General features: G+C 37.4%; 1 protein-coding gene across 1 annotated transcript in view; it reads right to left on the bottom strand.

Annotated features, from left to right (window-relative positions):
• ek1 (eph-like kinase 1) overlaps positions 1 to 25,505 on the bottom strand; it is a 76,430-nt gene that overhangs the window by 33,999 nt on the left and 16,926 nt on the right. Inside the window, exons 4-6 of the mRNA XM_048174474.1 lie at positions 7,077 to 7,232; positions 6,606 to 6,959; positions 3,345 to 3,457 (exon numbers count right to left, since the gene is read on the bottom strand). Of these exons, the coding sequence (XP_048030431.1) occupies positions 3,345 to 3,457; positions 6,606 to 6,959; positions 7,077 to 7,232 (623 nt within the window). The remainder of the gene's footprint in view (positions 1 to 3,344; positions 3,458 to 6,605; positions 6,960 to 7,076; positions 7,233 to 25,505) is intronic.

Below are 25,505 nucleotides of genomic sequence, written 5' to 3'. Positions count from 1 at the left end.
AACTGAAAAGAAACCGCATATTTCTGCATTTTTTTTAAGGGCCTAACAGCTTTTCAGCTTCCAGTAACTGGAATTTATCCAGATAAATTACATCAATCCTACTGACTCAGAGCTGTCGCCCCATTGTCCAATTCTCATTGTCCAATCCTAAGGAGAATTACATACAGTGTGCTCATGTTAATATTTCACAGCTTATCGATATCCATTCATCTTCCTTCATGTAAACCTTCCACTAAAGTGGCACGTGGCGTCTCGCTTAGGGAAATCTAACGTTCCAGACAGGAACGCCACGCCCTGCGAGAGAGGGACTGACATATTTCCTGTGGTGCTATTAAATCTAAGATGGGCCAAACAGGCGGCATCAAACGGATCGCGGACACAGCGGCAGCCAAGCCTGTCCATCTGTGCGCTCCATCTAAAAGCCACATAGCCCATAATCACCTGAATAAATCATAATAATTACTCATCACCCTGTCTTTATGCCACACAGCCAAATAGTGCGGTACAGGAGGGTGTCCCCGAGGGATCTAAACAACTATCTGCACAAAATCACGTACTCCATATATAGAAATGTTACTGCTGAAAGCAGTTCACACTAGAGATGTGCGACACATCTGTACTGTATAATAGAGATATTTTAACTGTGCATGCTCATTTCTGCTATTTTTACATTTAGATTACATTTAGATTACTTTTGCCGTCATCTAATGCTCATTTAATATTTAAACAGAGTAATAAATGTAATCTTTAGCAAATCTCAAAATGAATACAGTCAAACCGAAATTTATTTCAGACACCTTGAACATTTCATTCATTAATACAGTTTTTCACTATAGTTTAAAAAATGGTAATAAAACATGACAAAATCCTAGAGTTAAACTTTGTCAGAAAGAAAATAATCTTAATTATGTCAGAAAACACTTAATCAAAACATGGTCAGGTCAAAGTGTCTGAATAATTTTTGGTTCCAAATGTTTTTATCAGTTTTACTGGTCGTCCACTGTATGAAGAATTTTTGTGTATAATGTCACAGTTTGCTTTATTTTGCTATCCTCACTTACATACATGAACTATAGTGTCCTGCACCGCCTAGTAAAAAAATATTTTAAAAAAATTATATCTACTGTCTGAATAAGTTTTGGTATGACTATATGTATTTTTGACATAATATTGTGATGTCTAAATGTACTTTTTTGACATTTAAAATGATTTATTCATTATTTTAGATTTATTTTTAAATGTATTTATACACAATAAATTGTATTTTAATATAATAGATATATATATATATATATATATATATATATATATATATATATATATATATATACATACATACACACATACACATACAGTACAGTCCAAAAGTTTGGAACCACTAAGATTTTTAATGTTTTTAAAAGAAGTTTCATCTGCTCACCAAGGCTACATTTATTTAATTAAAAATACAGTAAAAAAACAGTAATATTGTGAAATATTATTACAATTTAAAATAACTGTGTACTATTTAAATATATTTGACAAAGTAATTTATTCCTGTGATGCAAAGCTGAATTTTCAGCATCGTTACTCCAGTCTTCAGTGTCACATGATCCTTCAGAAATCATTCTAATATACTGATTTGCTGCTCAATAAACATTTATGATTATTTTCAATGTTGAAAACAGTTGTGTACTTTTTTTTCAGGATTCCTTGATGAATAGAAAGTTCAAAAGAACAGCATTTATCTGAAATACAAGGCTTCTGTAGTATTATACACTACCGTTCAAAAGTTTGGGGTCAGTAAGAATTTTTATTTTTATTTTTTTTGAAAGAAATTAAAGAAATGAATACTTTTATTCAGCAAGGATGCATTAAATCAATCAAAAGTGGCAGTAAAGACATTTATAATGTTACAAAAGATTAGATTTCAGATAAACACTGTTCTTTTGAACTTTCTATTCATCAAGGAATCCTGAAAAAAAAGTACACAACTGTTTTCAACATTGAAAATAATCATATATGTTTATTGAGTAGCAAATCAGTATATTAGAATGATTTCTGAAGGATCATGTGACACTGAAGACTGGAGTAACGATGCTGAAAATTCAGCTTTGCATCACAGGAATAAATTACTTTGTCAAATATATTTAAATAGTACACAGTTATTTTAAATTGTAATAATATTTCACAATATTACTGTTTTTTTACTGTAGTAGTGTATAATACTACAGAAGCTTTGTATTTCAGATAAACACTGTTCTTTTGAACTTTCTATTCATCAAATAATCCTGAAAAAAAATATTGTACACAAATATTTTGTACAATTGTACACATTAAATGTTTCTTGAGCAGCAGATGAGCATATTAGAATGATTTCTGAAGGATCATGTGACACTGAAGACTGGAGTAATGATGCTGAAAATTCAGCTTTGCCATCACAGGAATAAATTACTTTGTGAAATATATTCAAATAGAAAACAGTTATTTTAAATTGTAATAATATTTCACAATATTACTGTTTTTTACTGTATTTTTAATTAAATAAATGTAGCCTTGGTGAGCAGACGAAACTTCTTTTAAAAACATTAAAAATCTTAGTGGTTCCAAACTTTTGGACTGTACTGTATATATATATATATATATATATATATATATATATATATATATATATATATATATATATATATATCTCAATCATAGAATATATATATATATATATATATATATATATATATATATATATATATATATATATATATATATATATATATATATATATTTATTTTTTTTTTTTTTGTTAAAGACCATAAAAAGAGTACCTGCCACTGGAGAAAAAAAAAATAGAACTTGGAATTGTGCCTAACTATGCAGTAAATGTCACATACAACATTGCACACAAATACTTGAAATCAGATTTCACCATTCATAATGAGAATTGGATTGTGAACCACATATGGATGAGGTTTTAATTAGATTTCAAACATAATCGCATATGGATTTGTAAATATATCAGATTTCATGTGTTTTTTTTATCTGTTCACAATACAAAATCTGAACAGATTTAAATTGGATGAGGTAAAAATTGGATTTTGGCTGCCTGTCTGAACAAAGCCTAGGTGATTTGTTCAGGACAATAATGCCATCAAGTCTAAAATGTGACAGCCTCAAAGGTTTTTGGCAGGCGGGATGTCTATGAATGTTAATTGGGACCGAATGAAGCATGTCTGTGTTAACATTACAGCCTCTCTCCAGGGTACAATAAAAGTGAGCTGCCATATGTCCAATCAGTGCAAGAAGGACTCAAATAGGGCCAAAAGGTCATGGAGATTTGGGCGTGCTGAAGAAAGACCGAAGCGTCTAACCTTTTCATAATAGGTGACTTCATATTCCACCACGGTCCCGTCGGCAGGTTCTGGACCCTGCCATGCCAGCGTTACGCTGTCGGTGCCCTTCCTTTCCTTTAAGATGACGCTCACTGAAAAAGAAAGAGAGAGAGATGAATTGAGATTGATTTCCATGTTAAAGAGGAGGATTAATTACATTTCTAATTAAAGAGTGTGAGAGGGCTGGCGGAGCGCGTCTTGTCTTTTTTGGGAGTGATAAATTATTCTGCATGTGTAGTGAGTCATTTTCACCCGTACTACATAGCTGGCACACATCCAGAGCACCTCAGCCCATCTACTTACACAACAGCAGCGTTCGCAAGCTGCCCTGAGCGGAGAGAGAGACAGAGGTGCTAATGATAGTGTCAGATTGAGAGTACAAACGAGGGCCTCCCGTTTTAGGCCCCGGCAGCTAGTGATGAATGAAGGAGCTGACGTTTCGATCTTTAATGAGCTGTGTGAGTCTTAACTCTGCGTATACCGTTCTGATCTGCCACGCAGCTCTGACACAGTGACATTGCTAACTGCCGTACACACAAACACTCTTAAACTGATAAACAAACAGCTACGCTGATATCTCAGCATGTGTTCGGTTCACTGATAAAGAACAGACGTGCTTCAGGTCAGAGAAATGAAAAGAAAGGAGTCACAGGAGAAGACAGCAGGTGAGTTAAACAGTTAAAAACAGGACAAAAATCATTTATATATAGACAATATGATCCGATCATCATGTAAACACATTAAAATGAAATAAATGAACTGATATAGATCAATTTGACTGAAAGAGGTGGAGCAGATCTTCAATAATCCTTGTATGTATGAAGAACTAGAAGGTGCTCAAGAAACATACAGACACCAAACTTTTGAATGGTAATGTAATCAGTGCAAATTTCACATTTTATTATGAAATTAATACGGTAGATTGTCAATAGAGGAGATTAACGTAATTACTTTCTGCATCAACTAACTTGCTTTATACATTCATAAATGTAGCATTACAACACTTTGCATTCAGTTCTTATGAAGTCATAAATCTCTCAGCTTTATTTGATGTTTTCGTCATTTTATGTTTCCTTACAATTTGCATTTATAAATATTCTGTTCGCTATCACTCGCGCACCTGCCGATGAAAGATGTGCGCTGAAACATCAGTCAATATCCGCATCATGCAAAACATGCAAATACAGGCACTTCATCATCCCAGAAGCCTGCTCTCGACACACGGTGGATTGTCTCTTGAATATTTCAAGCGGTGTGGACCAGAGGCCAAGTACTCGAAATATAGACCAATCACAGTTACGTATACCTCAATCCCTGCCCGCCCACAGTGGCGTTTCCACGGTTACAGGCATGTCAGCTCTCATAAGAGCGAAGGGCTGTTGATCTGGGCATCCTGGGTGACTCTCCTCTCAGGCTTCTCATTACGCTGCCTCTCGCTCCTGTCTATCTCTCTCTCGCTCTTGTTCTCTGAGGGGCTGAATCATACTTAACCACAGGATCAGGAGAGCTCGTCTCTCCTCTAGACCAATGACAGGCTTCGAGCCGCACACAGAGTACGGGTTTAAAGGTCAGATGAGATATAAGAGGACCCATTGAAGCACAGCAGACCAGTGTAAAATTCAAAAGCAGGAAGCAGGAGACAAAAATTGTGACTAAAGCTTCAGAGATTTAAGAGCACAGGCAGAAAAATGTGTAACTGAGGAAGTTTAAAGCTGTTGAAGGGCTGCATAACCCTGACCCCTCTGACAGAGAGTTATAAAATAAATCTACATCACATGTACATGTAGATTTTTCCAAGGCCAAAAAAGGAAATAAAAATTGTTCATTACATTTAGAACAAAGGGTTTCAAACTTTGCAAAGGACCCATTTTTCTAACGTTATTCTAATGTTATTTTAGCGTTATTCTAACGTTCCTATAACGTTATTCTAATGTTATTTTAGCGTTATTATAACGTTATTCTAATGTTATTTTAGCATTATTTTAACGTTCCTATAACGTTAGGACAACGTTAGAATAACGTTATTTCAACCTTATACTAATGTTATTCTAACGTTAAAATAACGCTAAAATAACATTAGAATAATGTTAGAATAATGCTAAAATAACATTAGAATAACGTTATAGGAACGTTAGAATAATGCTAAAATAACATTACAATAATGTTAGAATAATGCTAAAATAACATTAGAATAACGTTAGAATAACGCTAAAATAACATTAGAATAACGTTATAGGAACGTTAGAATAATACTAAAATAACATTAGAATAGTGTTATTCTAACGATCCTATAATGTTATTCTAATGTTATTTTATCGTTATTCTAACGTTATTCTAATGTTATTTTAGCATTATTCTGATGTTCCTATAACGTTATTCTAATGTTATTTTAGCATTATTCTAACGTTCATATAACGTTATTCTAATGTTATTTTAGCGTTATTCTAACGTTATTCTAATGTTATTCTAACGTTCTCCTAAAGTTATTCGGATGTTATTTTAACGTTCCTGTAACGTTAGGAGAACGAATACACACACACACACACACAAAACTATAAAGATTTGGTTTCTATGTCTAATGTTAAAACTCAATAGTCAACAGAATTAAAACAAAAAAGTAATTGCAATTAATCATATTTCTCAAAAAAAAAAAAAAAAAAAAAACTGCATTACAGTTTCATTTGCCGTGTTTCCACCGCAGGAACCAGGGTCTAAATGAAGTTCCAGGTAAAAATTTCCCCCTCAGAAAGTCCCTGCTCACAAGCTAGTACTTTTTCAAAGTTCAGGAACTTTCGGGGGGTGGGACTTGGGCGCTGAACATGATTGGTTGAGTTCACGTAGAATTTTAATTGGGTGACTCCACGCAGCATTTTATTTCAACCACCATTTTAAAAGTCTGTTGTGGTGCGTGCAGTAAGAGTTGTTTGCTATTCGAATCAACAATGGAGTCGACCGATGAACCGACGACGAGGTTCAGGCTTTATTAAGCTTATATGTGGAGGACGAAATCCAGCGGGAACTGGAAAGTCGCACGCAGTCCTACGTCACCGAATCTAATCATCACGGTACTTTAGACCTCGATGGAAACATAGACAGCAACAGGTCTGGGGGTAAATAGTTCCTGGGACAAACTGTTCCAGGTAATTTTGGTGGAAAAGCAGCTATTCAGAGGCTTCTACATAAAACACAGTGAAAAACCCTTCTTGAATAAACACTGAATGTAGATGTGTGACATCTCACCTGTCTGGCTGGTGGTGACATTGACGGACACCAGTTGGCGTGGACTGGGGCTGAGATCTGAGACTCCGTTCAGAGCTTCTATGCTGAAGGTGTAATTGGTGTGAGGCTGCAGTTCTGTGACCAGAACCCTGGGGTGTGTCAAGCCAAACTGCCTGGGGTTAAAATGTGGACCGCTGCCGCAGGGAACACACTTCTCACTGTCTCCAGCAGCCCCTGTTTCTCCCGAACACTTCCTGCAGTGGACGCTATAGGTAACATCTCCACGTCCGCCACTGTCACGAGGAGGACTCCATTCTAAAGTGACCGCCGTCTCGTTCACCATTGAAATAGGGTTGCCGGGCGCCGAGGGGGGTCCTGATGAACGCACACACAAGTAAAGCACATTAACTGTACAGTTGTCCAAATAAAATCATCACTGGATGTTTCATTGATTTCATTTTGTTTAGAAAGCCACAAAAACCCTCAGCTTACTTGTGCACGCCATGGAGCGAGGGTCCGATTCCGCCCTGTAGAAGCCTCTCTCACACACACACTCGGAGGCTTTGTCCTGGTGGGAGTAGCTGTGTGGGGGGCACTTCACGCAGTACGCATCCATGGCAGAGGCCTTGTAAAAGCCTGAACGACAAGCTATCAAAGAAGAAAAAATATTTTAAAACTTGTTTTATTTTCTGAAAGATTATTATTATTGTAATAAATTACTTGAATTATAAGAGAAATGTTGATGAGTTCTCATTATATATTTTTTTCTTAATGAAAAATATTTTATTTTCAGAAACATTTACATTACTACGGAGCCCCGCAGTGACGTGGGGAAAATCCATCCATCCATCCATCCATCCATCCATCCATCCATCCATCCATCCATCCATCCATCCATCCATCCATCCATCCATCCATCCATCCATCCATCCATCCATCCATCCATCCATCCATCCATCCATCCATCCATCCATCCATCCATCCATGAAATCAAATGTCATTTACATATAGAATTCTTTTAAAAATTCTTAAAGGTACAGTAGCAAAAATAGACAGTTATTATATTATAACAATAATAGAGCATGAAACATTATACTTGACTTGTGTAAAAATGACTTGACTTGAAAGGAAAAACTGAACAAAAAAATACTATTAAAGAAGCAAAGCGAAGAGAGGAGTTTTGAGAGGTTATGAGGGAGGTTTCCCCTCAGCTCTCGTCACCTTCTTCAGCGAGGCATATCTAACATCCCACTGCAGCATTAGCCTGACTGGAGGCACGTGGCGGCAGTGTTTGTGTGTGTGTGTCGGGGCTGGGTTAAGTTGGAGCTGAGTGAGTCAGTGATTGGTGTGTGTGTGTGTGTGCGTGTGTGTGTGTGTGTGTGTGTGTGCGCGCATTAGAGCACTTCCCCTCAGGGACGCCGTGCCAGACTCCCATGTTGCCCCTGAACTAAAAGCAAACCCTATATTTCTGCAAACACATCCCAAACATGTCAGTTCTTATCAGCCACAGCACAATGCCTCCAACATATTTCTCTTTTCAGAGCAACTAATACTGAACTTTAGACCGTGCTAATGGAGTGTAGAGTGACGGCAGCTTTGAGAAGCAGTTAAAGGTGGATGTAGTTTTGAGAGGTGTTGCTTGTAAATTTAACCACGCTAAGTGATTCAACCTGTGCTGTAATTAATAACTCAAACACTGAGAATGTCTTGGGCTCCGTGGAAACTTCATTAGAGCAGTCATGCTGTAATTCCTAGATGTAAAATACCAGAAAAATACAAATGGATCATTTATTTTTCTAAATTTTTTAATAAACTATTCAAAAAAGATTTACACTGCATCAGAGCCGTGGCAAATTGGTAAATGTGGAGGACGTTTGAGTATAACTTGCAACATTTCCAGCTTCCATTTCCTTAGGGTACTTTCCATATCAATACAACTGGCAAAAACACACAGGTGCTGGTCATATAATTAGAATATCGTGAAAAAAGTTCATTTTTTTATTGTAAATTATTTTTAAAAATGAAATTTTCATATATTCTAGATTCCCTACATGTAAAGTAAAACATTTCAAAAGTTTTTTTATTTTTATTTTGATGATTAGAGCATACAGCTCATGAAAGTCCAAAATCCAGTATCTCAAAATATTAGAATATTTCCTAAGATCAATCAAAAAATGGATTTTCAAAACAGAAAAGTTCAAGTTCTTTAAAGTATGTTCATTTGTGCACTCAATACTTGGTCAGCAGCACATATTACAGCAAATGACTTGCTCCTAGCACAAATTACAGCATCAGTGAAGTGTGGCATGGAAGTGATCAGCCTGTGGCACTGTTTGAGGCACTATTGAGCCTTCAGATCATCTGTATATTGTTGGATCGACTGTTTCTCATCTTTCTCTTGAAAATATCCCATAGATTCAGGGGTCAGGCATGTTGGCTGGCCAATAAAGCACAGTAATATCATGGTCAGCAAACCACTTGGAAGTGGTTTTTGCACTGTGGGCAGGTGCTAAAGTCCTACTGGAAAAGGAAATCAGCATCTCCATAAAGCTTGTCAGCAGATGGAAGCATAAAGTGCTCCAAAATCTCCTGGAAGATGGCTGCATTGACTTTGCACTTGATAAAACACAATGGACCAACCCCCTGCAGACGTCACGCCCCCCCAAATCATTACTGACTTCAGAAACTTCACACTAGACTTCAAGCAGCTTGGATTCTGTGCCTCTCCAGTCTTCCTTCAGACTCAGGGACCATGATTTCAACATGAAATGCAAAATTTACTTTTATCTGAAAAGAGGACTTTCGACCACTGTTCACTGTCCAGTTCTTTTTCTCCTTACCCCAGGTAAGATGCTTCTGACATTGTTTCTGTTTCAGAAGTGGCATGGTAGTCCTTTTCCTGAAGATGTCTGAGTGTGGTGGCTCTTGATGCGCTGACTCCGGCTTCATTCTACTCATTGTGAAGCTCTCCCAAGTGTTTGAATCGGCTTTACTTGACAGTATTCTCAAGCTTGTGGTCATCCCTGTTGCTTGTGCACCTTTGCCTACCCAATTTCTTCCTTCTAGTCAACTTTGCATTTAATATGCTTTGATACATCACTCTGTAAACAGCCACCACATTCAGTAATGACCATCTGTGACTTTCTCTCTTTGTGGAGGGTGTCAATGATTGTCTCCTGGACCATTGCCAAGTCAGCAGTCTTTCCCCATTAGTGTGGTTTCAAAGAACAAGAGATACCCGAAATTTATACTGTAGGGATGGTCATTTAATCAAACTCAAATGTAAATATTCTAATATTTTGAGATACGGGATTTTGGACTTTCATGAGCTATACGCTCTAATCATCAAAATTAAAAAAAAAAAAAAAAAAAAAAAAAAAAACTTTTGAAATGTTTTACTTTACATGTAGGGAATCTAGAATATATGAAAGTTTCATTTTTAAAAATAATTTACAATAAAAAAAACAAACTTTTTCACGATATTCTAATTATATGACCAGCACCTGTATTATAAAGGTTGTAATCATATCATATTAAAGTGTTTTTTAATATGTATTGTGATGAAATAGTATTATATGATTAATTCAGGATAAATGAGACATTTTTTCCCAGTCATCTCAATGGTAAAAAGTGTTCCACTTTACATGTATTCCCCCTAATAATATTTCATTACGATACAATGTGTGTAGGGCTACGCATGAGCCAGAACAATCACATTAATAATCATTATGAGTAGAATATGCATTAAATTGCATGTTTCATAATTTACACTCACAACCACATCAACCTCCTCAATCCATTAACAGACGCTCTGATTTACCACCACATTAACATTAATTAATGGCCGGAGATGTATCATGATCGATAAGACAGCCGTCCCTCTTAATTAATTAATCAACATCTTTCAGTTCCACACCAACCAATCAACTGTGGTTTATTGCACTGTTATGGAGCTTAAAAGGTCAAACAGGTCAAAACATTAGCTGATTTGTCATTTAATGATATATAAACCATTCAAAATGCTGTTTTCTTTCTGACCCAGTCCTTCTTGCTATACGTAAGTGTATTTTTTAGTCCAAAATTAAAGCTGCAAAACATTATGTAGTACAGGTAGGCTTTCTACAATGCAAATGACAAAGATTTCTCCACCTATCTCAATCTAACACCATCGACACAGCCACCCACACATACGGCTACATACACACACATAGAGTGAGAAAACACAAAACCAATAATGCTTTAGTAACGATAAGAACCTCTCAGTGGGAGATCTTTCTGAGAGATTAAAGGAACAAGAATTTGCTCTAAATGCTTTCATTTCAGTTTGCCGAGAGGCAGTCGAGACCAGCAGAATTAATACTGCTCTTAACAGGAAAATGATGATTTTTTCTCATTCTTCCACAGTGTGAAATTACTAAATCCTTCCTTTATCAGTGTCACACTGACTGTATTTTGTTATCTAGCCATGTTCTCCTTTTATTTACAGAGATGTCATAATCCACATGATCACAAATACAATAAAAGCCATCATTGTTTTTTAATGCCAGAGCTCAGAGCGACCCTGTTTTTCTGCTGTACATAAAATAAAAGAAGTAGATACACAGATGTGGAAATGCACAAAAAAGCCATTTTCCCAAATGTCTACACTGCTGTACTAACTAAAGCTTTATGCTAACAGGCTTACTGAATTCTGGCACAAATCCGGGAGTATTCACTGACCTAAATAATTCTGAGCTGAAACGTACAGTTTCCAGGGTTATTAGGTGAAGTTCTGCTGCATGGGGTGCAAAAATACCCCATTATTCCAGTGTATTAAGCTAAGACCTACAGAAGGTACAATTGTTGAATGTGTAACCTCTGGTGGTCAGTGTGAGGAAAGAGGTGTAAAGTCCCTGTGGTGGTTTGGAACAAGGCCTGAAATGAAACAGCATGTGTGTATTGTGGTTTTGCAACCTCTCCGGATCCAGTGCCAAACCAGAAAGCCGTTGGAAAGCCCGGCCTTTTGTGGAACCCAACTGGTCTAGTGTCTTATAGCCAATGCATTGGCTACAAGGCAGATTTCAACTAGGCATGCTAACCACAAAAAAACAAAAGTACGTTAGAGGATATGGAAATGCTGTGAAGGACAGATCCACCAGGAGAAGCAATTTGCCCCTTAGTGGAGAGCTGAAATGTTCCAGATTAATTGGTCTGTTTAAAATCATGAGAGCCTGAAAACATCATCCAGCAAGGTGAGTCTACCATAATGAAATCTTAATTTAGTCAAACAACCTAAGTGAACGCATGATGGTTAATGCTGGTTAAAGATGAAATTCTTGCATATAATGATGAATATACCTCTTTTATGATGTACATTTTTTGAGATTTTGAGATATATGTCTGTGTTTATATATATATATATATATGCCTTTTTTCTTCATTATGATATCAGAATGAATATAAAAATTCACAAAATTATAACCTTTAATTTAAGGAAAATAATTGAAAGTGGGGGGAAACTTACATTATGAAATAAATGTTTTTCTCCAAAACACGTTGGCCACAATTATTGGCACCCTTTTATTCAAAACTTTTTGCAACCTCCTTTTGCCAAGATGACAGCTCTGAGTCTTCACCTATAATGCCTGATGAGTTTGGAGAACACCTGACAAGAAATCAGAGATCATTCCTTCATGCAGAATCTCTCCAGATCCTTCAGATTCCAGCTCCATGCTGGTGCTTCTTCTCTTCAGTTAACTCCACTCATTTTCTTTAGGGTTCAGGTCAGAGGACTGAGATGGCCATGGCAGAAGCTTCATTTTATGCTCAGTGACCCATTTTTGTGTTGGATTTGATGTTTGTTTTGGATCATTGTCCTGATGGAAGATCCAAACACAGCCCATTATTGGATTTCTAGCAGAAGCAGTCAGGTTTTGATTTTTTATCTGTTGGTATTTGATAGAATCCATGATACCATGAATCTGAACAAGATGTCCAGGACCTCCAGCAGAAAAATAGGCCCACAACACTAAAGATCCAGCAGTATATTTAACCGTGGGCATGGGGTAGTTTTTATCCATGCGTGCACCAAACCCATCTGGTGGGTTTGCTGCCAAAAAGCTCTTTTTTTAGTTTCATCTGACTATAGAAGCCGGTCCCATTTGAAGTTCCAGTCGTGTCTGACAACTGAATATGCTGGAGATTGTTTCTGGATGAGAGCAGAGGATTTTTCTTGAAACCCTCCCGAACATCTTGTGGAGATGTAGGTGTTGTTTGATAATTTTTGATAATTGATCATTTTTTTTAGGCTTTCTGAGACTCAAGACTCAACTAATCTCTGCAATTCTCCAGCTGTGATCCTTGGAGAGTCTTTGTCCACTCAAACTTTCCTCCTCACTTTAGACACACGTCCTCTTCCAGGCAGATTTGTAACATGTTTAGTTGATTGGAACTTCTTAATTATTGCCCTGATAGTGGAAATGGGGATTTTCAATGTTTTAGGTATTTTCTTACAGCCACCTTCTATTTTGTGAAGCCCAACAATCTTTTGCTGCACATCAGATCTACATTCTGTGGTTTTACTCATTGTGATGAATGATTACGGGAATTTGGCATTTGTGTTTCCTCATGTTTATACTCCTGTGGAACAGGAAGTCATGGCTGGACAATTTCATGCTCCTAGTCACCCTGGTGTGCTAAAAAAATTTAAATATGAATGGGAATATACTTCAGAGATATTTTACTCATAAGAATTTCTAGGGGTGCCAATAATTGTGGCCAACGTGTTTTGGAGAAAAACATTTATTTCATAATGTGAGTTTCCCCCCACTTTCAACTGTTTTCCTTCAATGAAAGGTTAGAATTTTTTGAATTTTTTGAATGAAAGATCAAAAGGATAAACAATGCAGATTTATTTTCACATCCACCTTAGCTCATATTTACTCTAAGGGTGCCAATAATTGTGGAGGGCACTATATATATATATATATATATAAAATGATATCAGATATTCATTCTGATATCATAATTAAGAAAAAAGGCATATGAAATTAAACTTAAATTAAACTTAAAATGGCATAATCTTATTTTAAAATGTTATAATAAAATTGCTTTACTGTTTATTAGTATTTGAAAGTGTTTTATCCACCAAATCAAAGTCATGAAACATGAAAGCAAACTTGCAGAAAACGACATAAAACAGGAAAAGACAAAATGTCAACACAAACTATTGACGGGCGAAGAAAATAATCAATGTAAAACAGAACATATTAAGATTGTACCTTTGCTCATGATCTGAAGACACAGAAAAGCGGAACATCGCAGAGAGATCTAAAATGGCTCCCTTATCAAATATTTACATTGGTGTGATTGGTGTCCCCTTGGCTCTAGATAATCAATAGCTTTTATATATGATACCTTCAGACAGAAACACAGAAAGAGCAGCACCATCATGGGAATAAAGAGAGAGAAAGCAAGCGAGAGAAAAAATGAACAGCGGAGAGCTTGTATTTTTTTCTTTCTTTCTGCGAGGCAGAGGATGAGAGACATGTTTGGAGAGTGTGTTTAATGCCCTGGTCCATAGGGACGAATGGTTGCTTGCTATTAGTGTATTTCTCATTCTGTCTGCAGTCTCTGGTTCATATTGAATGAGGCAGATCAATAGACATCAACCCACCACCTAAACAGCTAACTGAGACCCTTCTCCATCATATCAGGGATCAGGAATGGCGCCTTACTATGGTAAGAAAGTTAAAATGAAAACCAAATGATATAAAAGTAAACTGAAAAAGAAACGAACACAACCGGGATAAACTGAGACTGAAACTAAAAACCAGTTTAAGTCTTCTAAAATATTAAAACTAACAATGAAAGTGGAAATTGAAAACTTATGAAACCTAAACCAAACTGTAAGCAAATTTGATACAAATGATGCAATATTATATATAAAATAAATAAATAAAACTAAAATTGAACATGACATCTGTGTGTAGTCAATCCAGTTAGGTGACTATGTGCGCTAGTCTTCAATGAAGAAGATGAAGGGAGTTTTTCCTCAGATATGAGAGACAGACAGACTTTCTTCCCACTGAGAGAGAGGGTGAGACGGTAAGAGTGACATCCCTTCTTCCAGCACTTCAGGTGCTCTTTTCAATTTAACAGCATTGCGGACCTTCTCAGAAAAGAAGAACAGCGTAGCAAAGGTAAGGTCAGTCAAACAGTGACCGCAGGGTCCCGTACCCACAGAAACCGAGCATTCTGTTACCTAGGGAGAGAGGCTTATGTACTAGTTTCCATGGCAACATAATTCCAAAACGCTCCCTTCATTGAGCGTGAATCAAGACTTAAATATTAGAACTCCAGGGAAAACTGAAGAGTGAATTTTTTTCCACACATACTGTAGCAACAGATTCATACAAACTAAAGCAAACAAAAGTGCTTGAAAACGATAACACATCTCAAACTCTTTCAATGAACTCCCTTTTAACTCTATTATACACGTCAAAGGCGACATTCTCAGGACCTTGTGCAACGTTCCCTAAAAGTTCTCTAAAGGTGACGAAAATTCCAAACCTTTACAGAACATTCGGGACATTCCTAAAACGTCCTCTTTTGGTAATGAAAGTGCTGCAGTTCAAGGTTCCTTATATGACTTTAGGGGGACGTTCCATTTTGGTTATTTTATGGTCAAAAAAAGAACGTTACAAAGAGGATATTTGGGACATTAACAGAACGTTCCCACGCGGTCCTCTGTTGGTCAATTAATAACGTTCCCAAATAAGTTTAGGGGGACGTTCTATTTTGGTTATTTTATGGTCGCGCGAGAACGTTACAAAGAGGAAATTTGGGAAGTTAACATAACGTCCTATAGTCGCCTTAACATTCCCAGAACGTCCTGAATGTTCCCTGAAGGTCCACCAAATAACGTCCCCCAACTCTTAAAAGAACTCCACATCGTGACCTTCTCGGAATGTACTAGGAATGTTACTAGGAAATGTCCTTAACACCAATGGGGACATTCTAAGAATGTTCTGGGAACGTAAAATTTCTAGCGGGGTATATGCAACCTTCAGAGGCATGTTTCACGTGCTTGGCTTCAAACGGACATATATGGGCTCCTCTAGACTAGCTTACATTTGAAGTGTAATCATAAAGAAATCTCTTTTATGCATTTACAACATGAAAATTGATGACGGCCCTAAAAAAACGTTGGTGTTAGTGGTCAGTGAAGCTCAGTTTTTTAGAGCTAGACTTTGATCTTTGCTCACCTTGAAGTGTAAGCTTGACTTACTGATGCTAAACAGCCAAAATCCATCAGCCTCATTTTCCATATGACATGCTAACTGAGGCTAACAGTTAACCCCTAAGGTATTTCAACATGTTTGTCTATGTTTGGCATTTCTGTTGGTAAGCAAATGACCTGCTGAGCCCTTTGACATGCAAGAATAAACAAGGATCTTCACATTAGCAGAACTCGATCTCACCTACAGGAATGGAAGTGTTCTGGTGATTATAGCGCTCTATTGATTTCGAGTCCAGTTGCACAGCAGAGACTTTTTAAAGTCTTTTCAGCCATTTTTACCCTGGCCATTAGGCAATGTAGCATTGATTTTTTGGAGAAGGAAAAAAATCCAACCAATCCAGGCTGACAACAGAGCCGACTGGAGAATGGTAGAGCCAGACTTTCCTGCCAGAGTGCTAAAAAGTAATTCACAATTCCACACAGAATCAGCCTGTTTTGGGCCTAAAACACTTCTTTAATCCCTTAAACAGGAATATCTTGGAGCGAGTTGATCCCAGAAGCAATTGAGGATATCAGACTGCTTTTCAGAGGTCAAAACACTTTACCTTTTCCAATAACCATGGAAAAATGGTAGCACAAATGGCACTCACACAACACAGCGTCTGGCCTTCAACATCCGAAATACCTGTCCAATTACCCCAGAGGTGTCAAGAGAGGGTTTAAACATCTCTGCTGCTGGATTTCTCCTTTGTCTCAATCTTCTCTCAATCTCCCTGGAGTGCCCTTTCTTTCCAAAGGCTATTTCCTGCATTCCATCCATCATGCACAGCATGACAAAGCCAATCTCCCAGGCTTTGCTGGTACGACTAGCTGGAACATCCTAGTGGCATATAATGTCCACTTGAGGCAGAGACAAAAGTCTACTTAATCTTATGAAACAACTGGTGGACAACTTTATCAAGAACCAAAAGAGGAGCTCTACAATTTTCCTCAACAACCAATTCTGCCTACAGCAGATTTTCCAACTTTGAGAGAAGGATCACACAAAATAGAAGCACTTGCGAAAAATATGAATGCGCAGCCTACGAATAAATGTCCAAGAATGCACTTATTAAATAACTAGTAAGGAATAACGGAGTAGTACTTGGCCATACAAAAATTCCCAGGGCATTTCTATAGTGGTTACTGACCCAAGTCAAATCTGCTCTATCTGGTCCTTAGATATGGTTCCTTCAATGTAGTCTCTTTTTACTTTTTAGTCCAACAGTAAAAATGAATAACACATAATAATTATAAATATAATTAAATTAATATAAAAATAAAAAATAAATGCACTAAATAAAATAGAAAAGATTAAAAAATTTAAATAAAAGTACAACAACAACTGTAGTGCTTTCTAAGGAACTAACACACAATCTTAGAAATGCATCAGTACTTGAGGAACAACATATTTGGATGTGGTTTGCACCCAGGCCGTACTCAAACTTACAGTATACTCAATACTTCAGTTTTCCTGCAGACTTTATAATCAGTGGGGCTGAAATGAAAAGCAGGTGTGTTTGGAGACTGGCGGTCTTGCTGTTATTTCAGTGGGATGAGATACAGAGGGAGCCTCTGACCGCAGCTCTTGGGTGGAGAGCTATAAAAAAGCGATTATCCATACATGTGAGAAAAGTAGCAATAAAAACGAATTTTTGTGCCTTTTTTCTTGGCTGTCTGTTCTAGCAAAGCTACAGTCTCACTATACTTCAAGCTGAGTCTCCAAAGCAAATGCATTATTTCTGAACATAGGCCATTAAAATAGCCGCTGAAGTCTCCTTCTTACTACTGTTTTCTTTATACATTCTTTTCAAAAAGATTTATTCATATTGATCGATTTAAAAAGCCTCTCAGTGCCTTGTGGAATTTTGCTTGCGATCTAATAGAAAACCGTTGTTCCCTCTAATCATACAAGTTGATAGCAAAAATCCAGATTGTATGTGAGATGTGAGGTTGTGCAGGTCTGTAATCATGAACTGTAGATCAGGTCTTTAAACCAGTCAGTGCCAGACTCAGAGTCAGCACTGGAAACTGGCTCCTCTTAAAAGTCAGTTTCTCGTTTTATTGGCTCCATTTCATTACACGTGCAAATGCTATTGGGTATCTCATTCCTGTCTCTCCTGTGGCTCTGCCTGTTTTTTAAATGTGGGAATAACTTTTAATGACCAAGACATGATTGTGTTTTAAGAAAGCAGCTTGCAGAGAAGGTTTTTTCCCATTAAAATTGCAGTGAAAAACCATTTTAGCTCCAAAAACTGTATTTACAAGACAAATAGTTTAAAGGGGTGGTTGATTATGATTTCACTTTTTTAACTTTAGTTGTTATGTTGCTACGCTCAAAATTCAAAGCAAAGGGAGATATTTTCTTTTAAAGAATTCTGTGTTTAAGGACTACAACAAACGGATGGTAGGGACTACAACGAGCTTCTTCCTGGGTTGGTGACATCACTAACCCTAAATTTACATAATCCCTGCCCCTGAGAACACACAACGAAGGGTTGAGGCCATGTTATTGCAATACAGTACGTAACTCAAATGCAATAGCATGACATAAAAGCAACGTAAGTTATAACTATAATTAAACTAAACTATACCTGTTATATCTTAATGCAGCATATATTCTCTGGCTCTGTAGGCATCTTACAACAGTTCCCACATGAGCGATTTACAGGTTATCATGACAGAATATGCTAATCAATGACTTTAAGGTAGTTTCTCCACATCAGCTACATAAATTTATCCACTAACCATTCAGAAACGTCCTGTTGCATTCTGCATGTTGTCACTTCTTCTTGAGTCTCTCCATCATTGTCCGACTCAGGTTTGAACATAAAAGGCTGAACAGTTTCTGACATTTTCAGTGAGTCTGCGTGAGGTAATCAGCACTGCTAACATTATGTGCTAACAGGAGCTCTTGAAACCCCGCCCTCTTCTTGAGAGCAGCAGCTCATTTGCATTTAAAGGGACACACACACAAACAGTGTTTTTGCTCACCCTCAAAAAGTGACATATTTATCATGCTATAAAAATGATCTGTGGGGTATTTTGAGCTAAAACTTCATATACACACTCTGGGGACATCAGAGACTTATTTTACATCTTGTAAAAGTGGCATTATATGACCCCTTTAAAAAAACAGCATGGGACTTTATTTTATCCATTGGGAATTGACTGGATTATGAAAGGTGGGTTTTCCAACCCAGAATGGAATCAGACCAGAATGTGAGTTTGCTAAAACCATCATTCAATAGCTTGGGCAGCCTAAGGCAGAAAGCAAAGCAAAGCAAAGCAAAGCAAAGCAAAGCAAAGCAAAGCAAAGCAAAGCAAAGCAAAGCAAAGCAAATAAAATAAAATAAAATAAAATAAAATAAAATAAAATAAAATAAAATAGTCTCTTTTCATCAAATTTTAAAATATGATGTATAAACATATACACAGACATACTTATTTTATATACATACATAATTTATATATGTATGTGTGTGTGTCCCTGGATATATATCATAGCAATGGCCAACAATACATATATGGGTCAAAATTAAAATGATTTTTCTTTTGTGCCAAAAATCATTAGGATATTAAGTAAAGATCCATGTTCCATGAAGATATTTTGTAAATTTCCTACTGTAAATATATATTTTTAAAAAAGTATTTTTGTGAGTGGATATGCATTGCCAATGACTTCATTTGGACAACTTTAAAGGCGATTTTCTCAATATTTTGATTTTTTTTTTTTTGCACCCTCAGATTCCAGTTTTTGTCCAGAGTTGTACCTCGGCCAAATATTGTCCTAATAACCATACATCAATGGATATATTATTTATTCAGCTTTCAGATGATCACACATATACATACATATATATAATATGTACACACACATAAAACTCTATAGTTCTTTATCAGGTAGAAATTGAGAGATTAAGAAAAAAAAAAAAAACTGGAAAACAACTGGAAAAGTCATGGGCCTTTGAAATTTCGCTTTCAATATTGTTAATAAAATAAAATAAAATAAAATAAAATAAAATAAAATAAAATAAAATAAAATAAAATAAAATAAAATAAAATAAAATAAAATAAAAAAGGGATATTTGATTAAAGATTACAAAGAGAATTTTCAAAATTTGGACTAATGTGCACCAATATGTCATTGACAATAAGACCTGGAAAAAGCATTCCAGTAAATAGGATCCATTCTGATTCATGTTGACTTCAAAATCGGAGTCTGAGCCAACCAGCAGACTGTTTCTGCTGGTCGTAAGGCCCTCTTGTCATCTGCAGGCTGACAGATGAATTATTAAGAGAGTTTGGGGAAAAAATAAAATAATGCAAGACGACTGCTGGATGCACGTGTCGGTGCCTCCACGTGCCTTCTTCCTCTTCAAAACACACAGAAAAAAAAATACATCTGAGTGCCATTAAGAGAGGTGTAGAAACAAATCCCATTACAACATCACTGAGGCAACATCAGCAAAGGACACACTCTCAACACAAGGTAAACACTGTAGTGAGAAGTGTAGACTTTCCGTACTGAACAGAAACCGTGTTTAAGTTGTTTCTTTCCCCATTTTAATTGTTATTTTGACCACACTTTGTGAAAAAAAAAGATATATATTGCACCGCTATTATGTGCCATAATGTGAGTTGTGAACATTTCTATATAAAAGGGATTGATAGGCCTATTGTGACTTTTAAACTGCAGGTGAAAGAAAGAAAATAGGAAGAAATGTCTAGTTTCCTTAACATTTTTCCTTTTCAATAAAGAAAAACTGTGAAGCCAGCCTGTCAGTTTTACAGACTGAGAAATACAACTTCAACTAAACGCATGCAAAAACATTCATAAATTCATCCTGTAGACAGAAAAGGAACATTCAACGATGTGCTAAACTCCCTGGATGAAATTTTAGAGTTCTGTAAGCTGTCAATGTCCCTGTATAATTGATGGCGCTCTGAGTCTTTGATGTTTTGGCTGTGGAGACTCTTTTCCTGCTCATGTCTTTCCGACAGGGGTCCACACCCAAGACCCAGCAGCAAGAGAAAAAAAAAACCTACGGCTACATCTGGTAGCCATCCTGATATTCTCCAGCAGAGCTCACAAAAGTCTTGGTTTAACTGCTTTCTGAGAAAGAAATGCACACATTTCAAATATCCCCAGCGCCTATGAAGACTAAGACTAGCTACACACTATGTAGCGCTAATTGTCATTAGCGATAGCATCACAGTGTCTGATTTGGGTTTCATTTATATTTTACTCTGCCCAGATCTCAACATGCCAGCAATCTGAAACTCGAACATGTTCTACAGTTTCCTAAGAGACAACAGCACAGCAAAGAAAACAAGTATCATGAATCGTCTGTGTTATGACAGTTGGACCGTGAGCCTAAATTGTAGATTGGCACTTTGCCATCCACTGACAGGTTATTCCATGTTGTTTACTATCGGCTACTAAAGTGTTATTGATCCGAACAGCAGCTGGAGGTACAGAAATGGGCAGATGACATGTGGTAGACAGTATGATGGAGGGCTGAGATGGAGAGACGCTTTAGTCGGCAGCTGATTAACTAGATGCCATTAATAAAAGCAGCATCATGTTGTGTTATTATTTTTTACACATTTTAAAGTAATTGTTAAAACGAAATGAATCATTAAATCAATTTTGAAAAAGATGTATGGTAATCATGTCCAAAAACAACAAACACTTACATTTTAGACCAAATTACCGCTCTGCATGCTCATTAATATATGGTTTTAAAGAAACATAAGTATGGTCAGTGTCCATACTACTTGGCAGTGTGGCTACATATGAGCAAGCATCTTTTTCTCCTTTAAAAAATTTGTTCCAGAAATAATGTTATTATCAAGGGTATACAAAATGACTACTGCAGATGTCTTACGCCGTCTTCGCCAATAAAAGCATCTCGGTTGGAAGAAAAAAATTGCACTTGATGCAGTTCATACACACACATTCCCAAACTGACAAGGTAGCAGAGAGCTAGCAATATGCTACAGAGAGAGCTCAAAAACATATGGAGAAAAAAGGTCACTGAGTTGGGCTGAATGTTGAACAGGCAGTTTCATGGTTCACTGAGCTGTAGGGGCTATCAGCTGGTACCAGTGATGCTTAAATGATTCAGTGTATGTATGTCCACAGCGCAGAAACGGTATATCACGCTTCATGTGTTATGGGACCTAAATATCCACAGGCATGTTTTGTGGTTGGATTCACTGGAAGTACCAACTAAGCAGTCTCTTTTCATCAAATTTTAAAATATGATGTATAAACATATACACAGACATACTTATTTTATATACATACATAATTTATATATGTATGTGTGTGTGTCCCTGGATATATATCATAGCAATGGCCAACAATACATATATGGGTCAAAATTAAAATGATTTTTCTTTTGTGCCAAAAATCATTAGGATATTAAGTAAAGATCCATGTTCCATGAAGATATTTTGTAAATTTCCTACTGTAAATATATATTTTTAAAAGAGTATTTTTGTGAGTGGATATGCATTGCCAATGACTTCATTTGGACAACTTTAAAGGCGATTTTCTCAATATTTTGATTTTTTTTTTTTTGCACCCTCAGATTCCAGTTTTTGTCCAGAGTTGTACCTCGGCCAAATATTGTCCTAATAACCATACATCAATGGATATATTATTTATTCAGCTTTCAGATGATCACACATATACATACATATATATAGTATGTACACACACATAAAACTCTATAGTTCTTTATCAGGTAGAAATTGAGAGATTAAGAAAAAAAAAAAAAACTGGAAAACAACTGGAAAAGTCATGGGCCTTTGAAATTTCGCTTTCAATATTGTTTTGGACAATGGTGGGCATTGGAGTCAAAAAAAGGTAGAGAACCTCTGCTCTAAACTGTCTTGTCCATTAAAGGCAAAATGACTCAGATTTCCCAATTTCCTATTGCCCATTCACAGTTCAGCCAACAAAAGCAGCAGAGAAGGTTTATGCGGGTGAACTGAATGGCGACTGTGTCCGTAGAACGTTAACAAAATCACCGGCCGAAGATAAACACTTGCAATTCCAGCATCATGCTGTCACCCAGCAGGCGAGCCTCACGTGTTGGGGATTACAGATGTGGAAATCAAACTAAACGTCTAAGTACGAGATTACTAGAGCCCCTATAAAGATGAACAGCCTCAATGTGTGGAAAGCTCAGGTCTCTTAACCGTGTTAACCTCTCCAATCTAAACTCCAAAATTCAGTTTTGGAGCACACACACATGCTCATCGCTTAAAGCCGCCTCCACTGTGAATCTCCATTGGGGTGCTGACAATCCCATGACCCAGTTTCTCAGCTCAAATCCTATGGAGGAAGACACTCCAGAGCTCCTCACGGCGAGATTACTGTCACAAAGAGCTCATTTCTACTGCTCCTGCCCCAATGAAAAGCACTCCATTCAGCCACAACCGTGTGAGCTTAGCGCTGTAGAAAATACGCCTCAGGAGACAGAAAAGAGTGCCCATCTTCAGCTGGCACGCTAACAGTTGAGGGGCCATCGGGTCAGACCTTATGCCAGACCCAAACTCAGAGTCTGGTGTGCACCACCAAGCCACGCAGAAACCATTTACATCCAACAAAAGGGCCGTGATTGTTAGCCGAAGTGCTCTATGCTGAGAGATACGGATAAGAATGAACAGCCCCGGTGAAAGGGCTTGATACAAGAGGGTTTATTATCAGAGTTTACAACACACATTCACAGCATAAAAGGTTAAGAGAGGATATAGGGAGCGAAATAGAAGGGGAAAAAAAGGATGAATCTACGGACGGCAGGACAAAGTGTTAAACAAGAAGGGATGGGAGGGGGTTTCTGTTGGAAAGCGTTCAAGAGCTGCCACAATAAGACGAAAGGAAAAGAATAGAAGAGATAAATATAAGAGGCAGTTCACTGAGCCGAGGTTGTGGGAGAAGACGTCCGTCTCTCTCTATTTTTCACTCTCTTCTATCCCGGCGTTGTGTTCCGACGGTAAACTGTAAGTGGGCTAAACTGAGGGCTGTTGGGAAAGTTATAAAGAATCCAAGAGAAAATACGACAGGAGAGAGAAAAAAGAAAAAAGAGCGACAGGGAAAAATAAAAAGGATAGAACAGAAAAATAAAAAGGAAGAAAAGACAAGAAAAAAAGAAAAGGAATAAATAGGGAAATGGCGGAGAAAAAAAGGCCTAAATTTAGCTGTAAGACTTTTGTCCTTCTACTAATGCTGTTTTTCAGTGAATATAAAAGCCTTCGTAGCATGAAAAGTGGAGAAAGCCAGCGTCAGCAAGCACTTCCAGAACCCACAGCGAGACCGCAAGGTGAAAACAGACCACGAGCTGTTTCACTTTAAGTCATTTTGCATGGCAATGCCCTCTTTCTCATGGAGCTGTCGGAGCCGGAGAGCAATAAATGTTTTGTCAGCTGACCGGGCTCTATGAATTAATCTCTTATTGCATTCGGAGTAAATCTTTTATTTTGAGGTTATTTCTGAGTTACAGCCCAGTCTCCATCACTCACAGTAATGAATAGCTGTTAAAATGTTAACCTTTTTCCAGTGGTGCTGAATGTTTCTTGCGGTACTGAGCTGTGCAACAGCAAATGATATGTTTCCTGAGTGAGTTTAAAATGAAGTAATCTGAATTGAAAGTAATGAGATAAATGGAGTACTATGACATAATATAAAGACAATTAATAGCCCTTTATTCCCCCCTGATTCTAGTCGCACAGAGCCAGACCGTACTCTATCGCAGCTTTCATTGGCCAAGGACCGCCCAAGAAGAAGTTTGACTGACATGTAATGCAACCAATCACAGTTCGTTTTGTTCTGCTTCATGTTTAGAGGCCTGAAAATATAAAGTCGATGTCGGCCTGCATCTATAAATTATTAATTCAAGAACGTTGTGCGAGCTTACTGCTACAATGGTGCCACGAACTTCACATACTTCCACAAAATCCAGAGTTTAGTTGATCCTGGTAAGCGCTTCCCTGCTGAATCTAAAACCAGCCTAAGCTGGTTGGCTGGTCTTAGCTGGTTTAAGTTGGAACTAGCTGGTTTTAGCTGGTCTCCCAGCCTGGCTTAGCTGTTGTTCAGCTGGTTTAAGCTGGTCTCCTAGCCTCCAAGTCTCCTAGCTAACCAAAACCCCTCTAAAACCAGCTATGATCAGGTTGGGAGACCAGCTTAAACCAGCCTGACCAGCTTAGGCTGGTTTTAGCTGTATTTTTCAGCAAGGTTGTAAACACAACCGCGTTCTTCTTCCACGAGGGGGTTCAGCGTCATGGCATTTGTTTCCAGGCGGACCGTTAAAGAACGCGACACATGCGTCTCCTGGACATCCTGTATAATTCAACCAACCAGATGACAACTTCAAACCTCCGGAAGTGTTTCCAGATAAGTGTGCCATATGCATCAGACGTTCAGCCAACGGTCCGTGGGCGTAACGTCTGAGGCTGAGACTACCCTGATTCTGACTAGCAATAGCAATTAGTAAATAAACGGAGCAATTCCAAGAAAGTCCGTAGCTCTGGACCTAATTATGGTTCACATGAATCACTTACTGTGATGTAAACTAAAGGCCATTGGTTAATTTAAAAAAAGCCCTTCAATATACCTCATCCCAACTTCCTGTCAGCAAATCTCTTTCCCA

This window comes from Megalobrama amblycephala, linkage group LG22 (assembly GCF_018812025.1).
Source record: "Megalobrama amblycephala isolate DHTTF-2021 linkage group LG22, ASM1881202v1, whole genome shotgun sequence".
NCBI classification, from domain to species: domain Eukaryota; kingdom Metazoa; phylum Chordata; class Actinopteri; order Cypriniformes; family Xenocyprididae; genus Megalobrama; species Megalobrama amblycephala.
The sequence above is the reverse complement of the archived record's forward strand: the minus strand, read 5'-3'. Positions and strand labels throughout refer to the sequence as shown.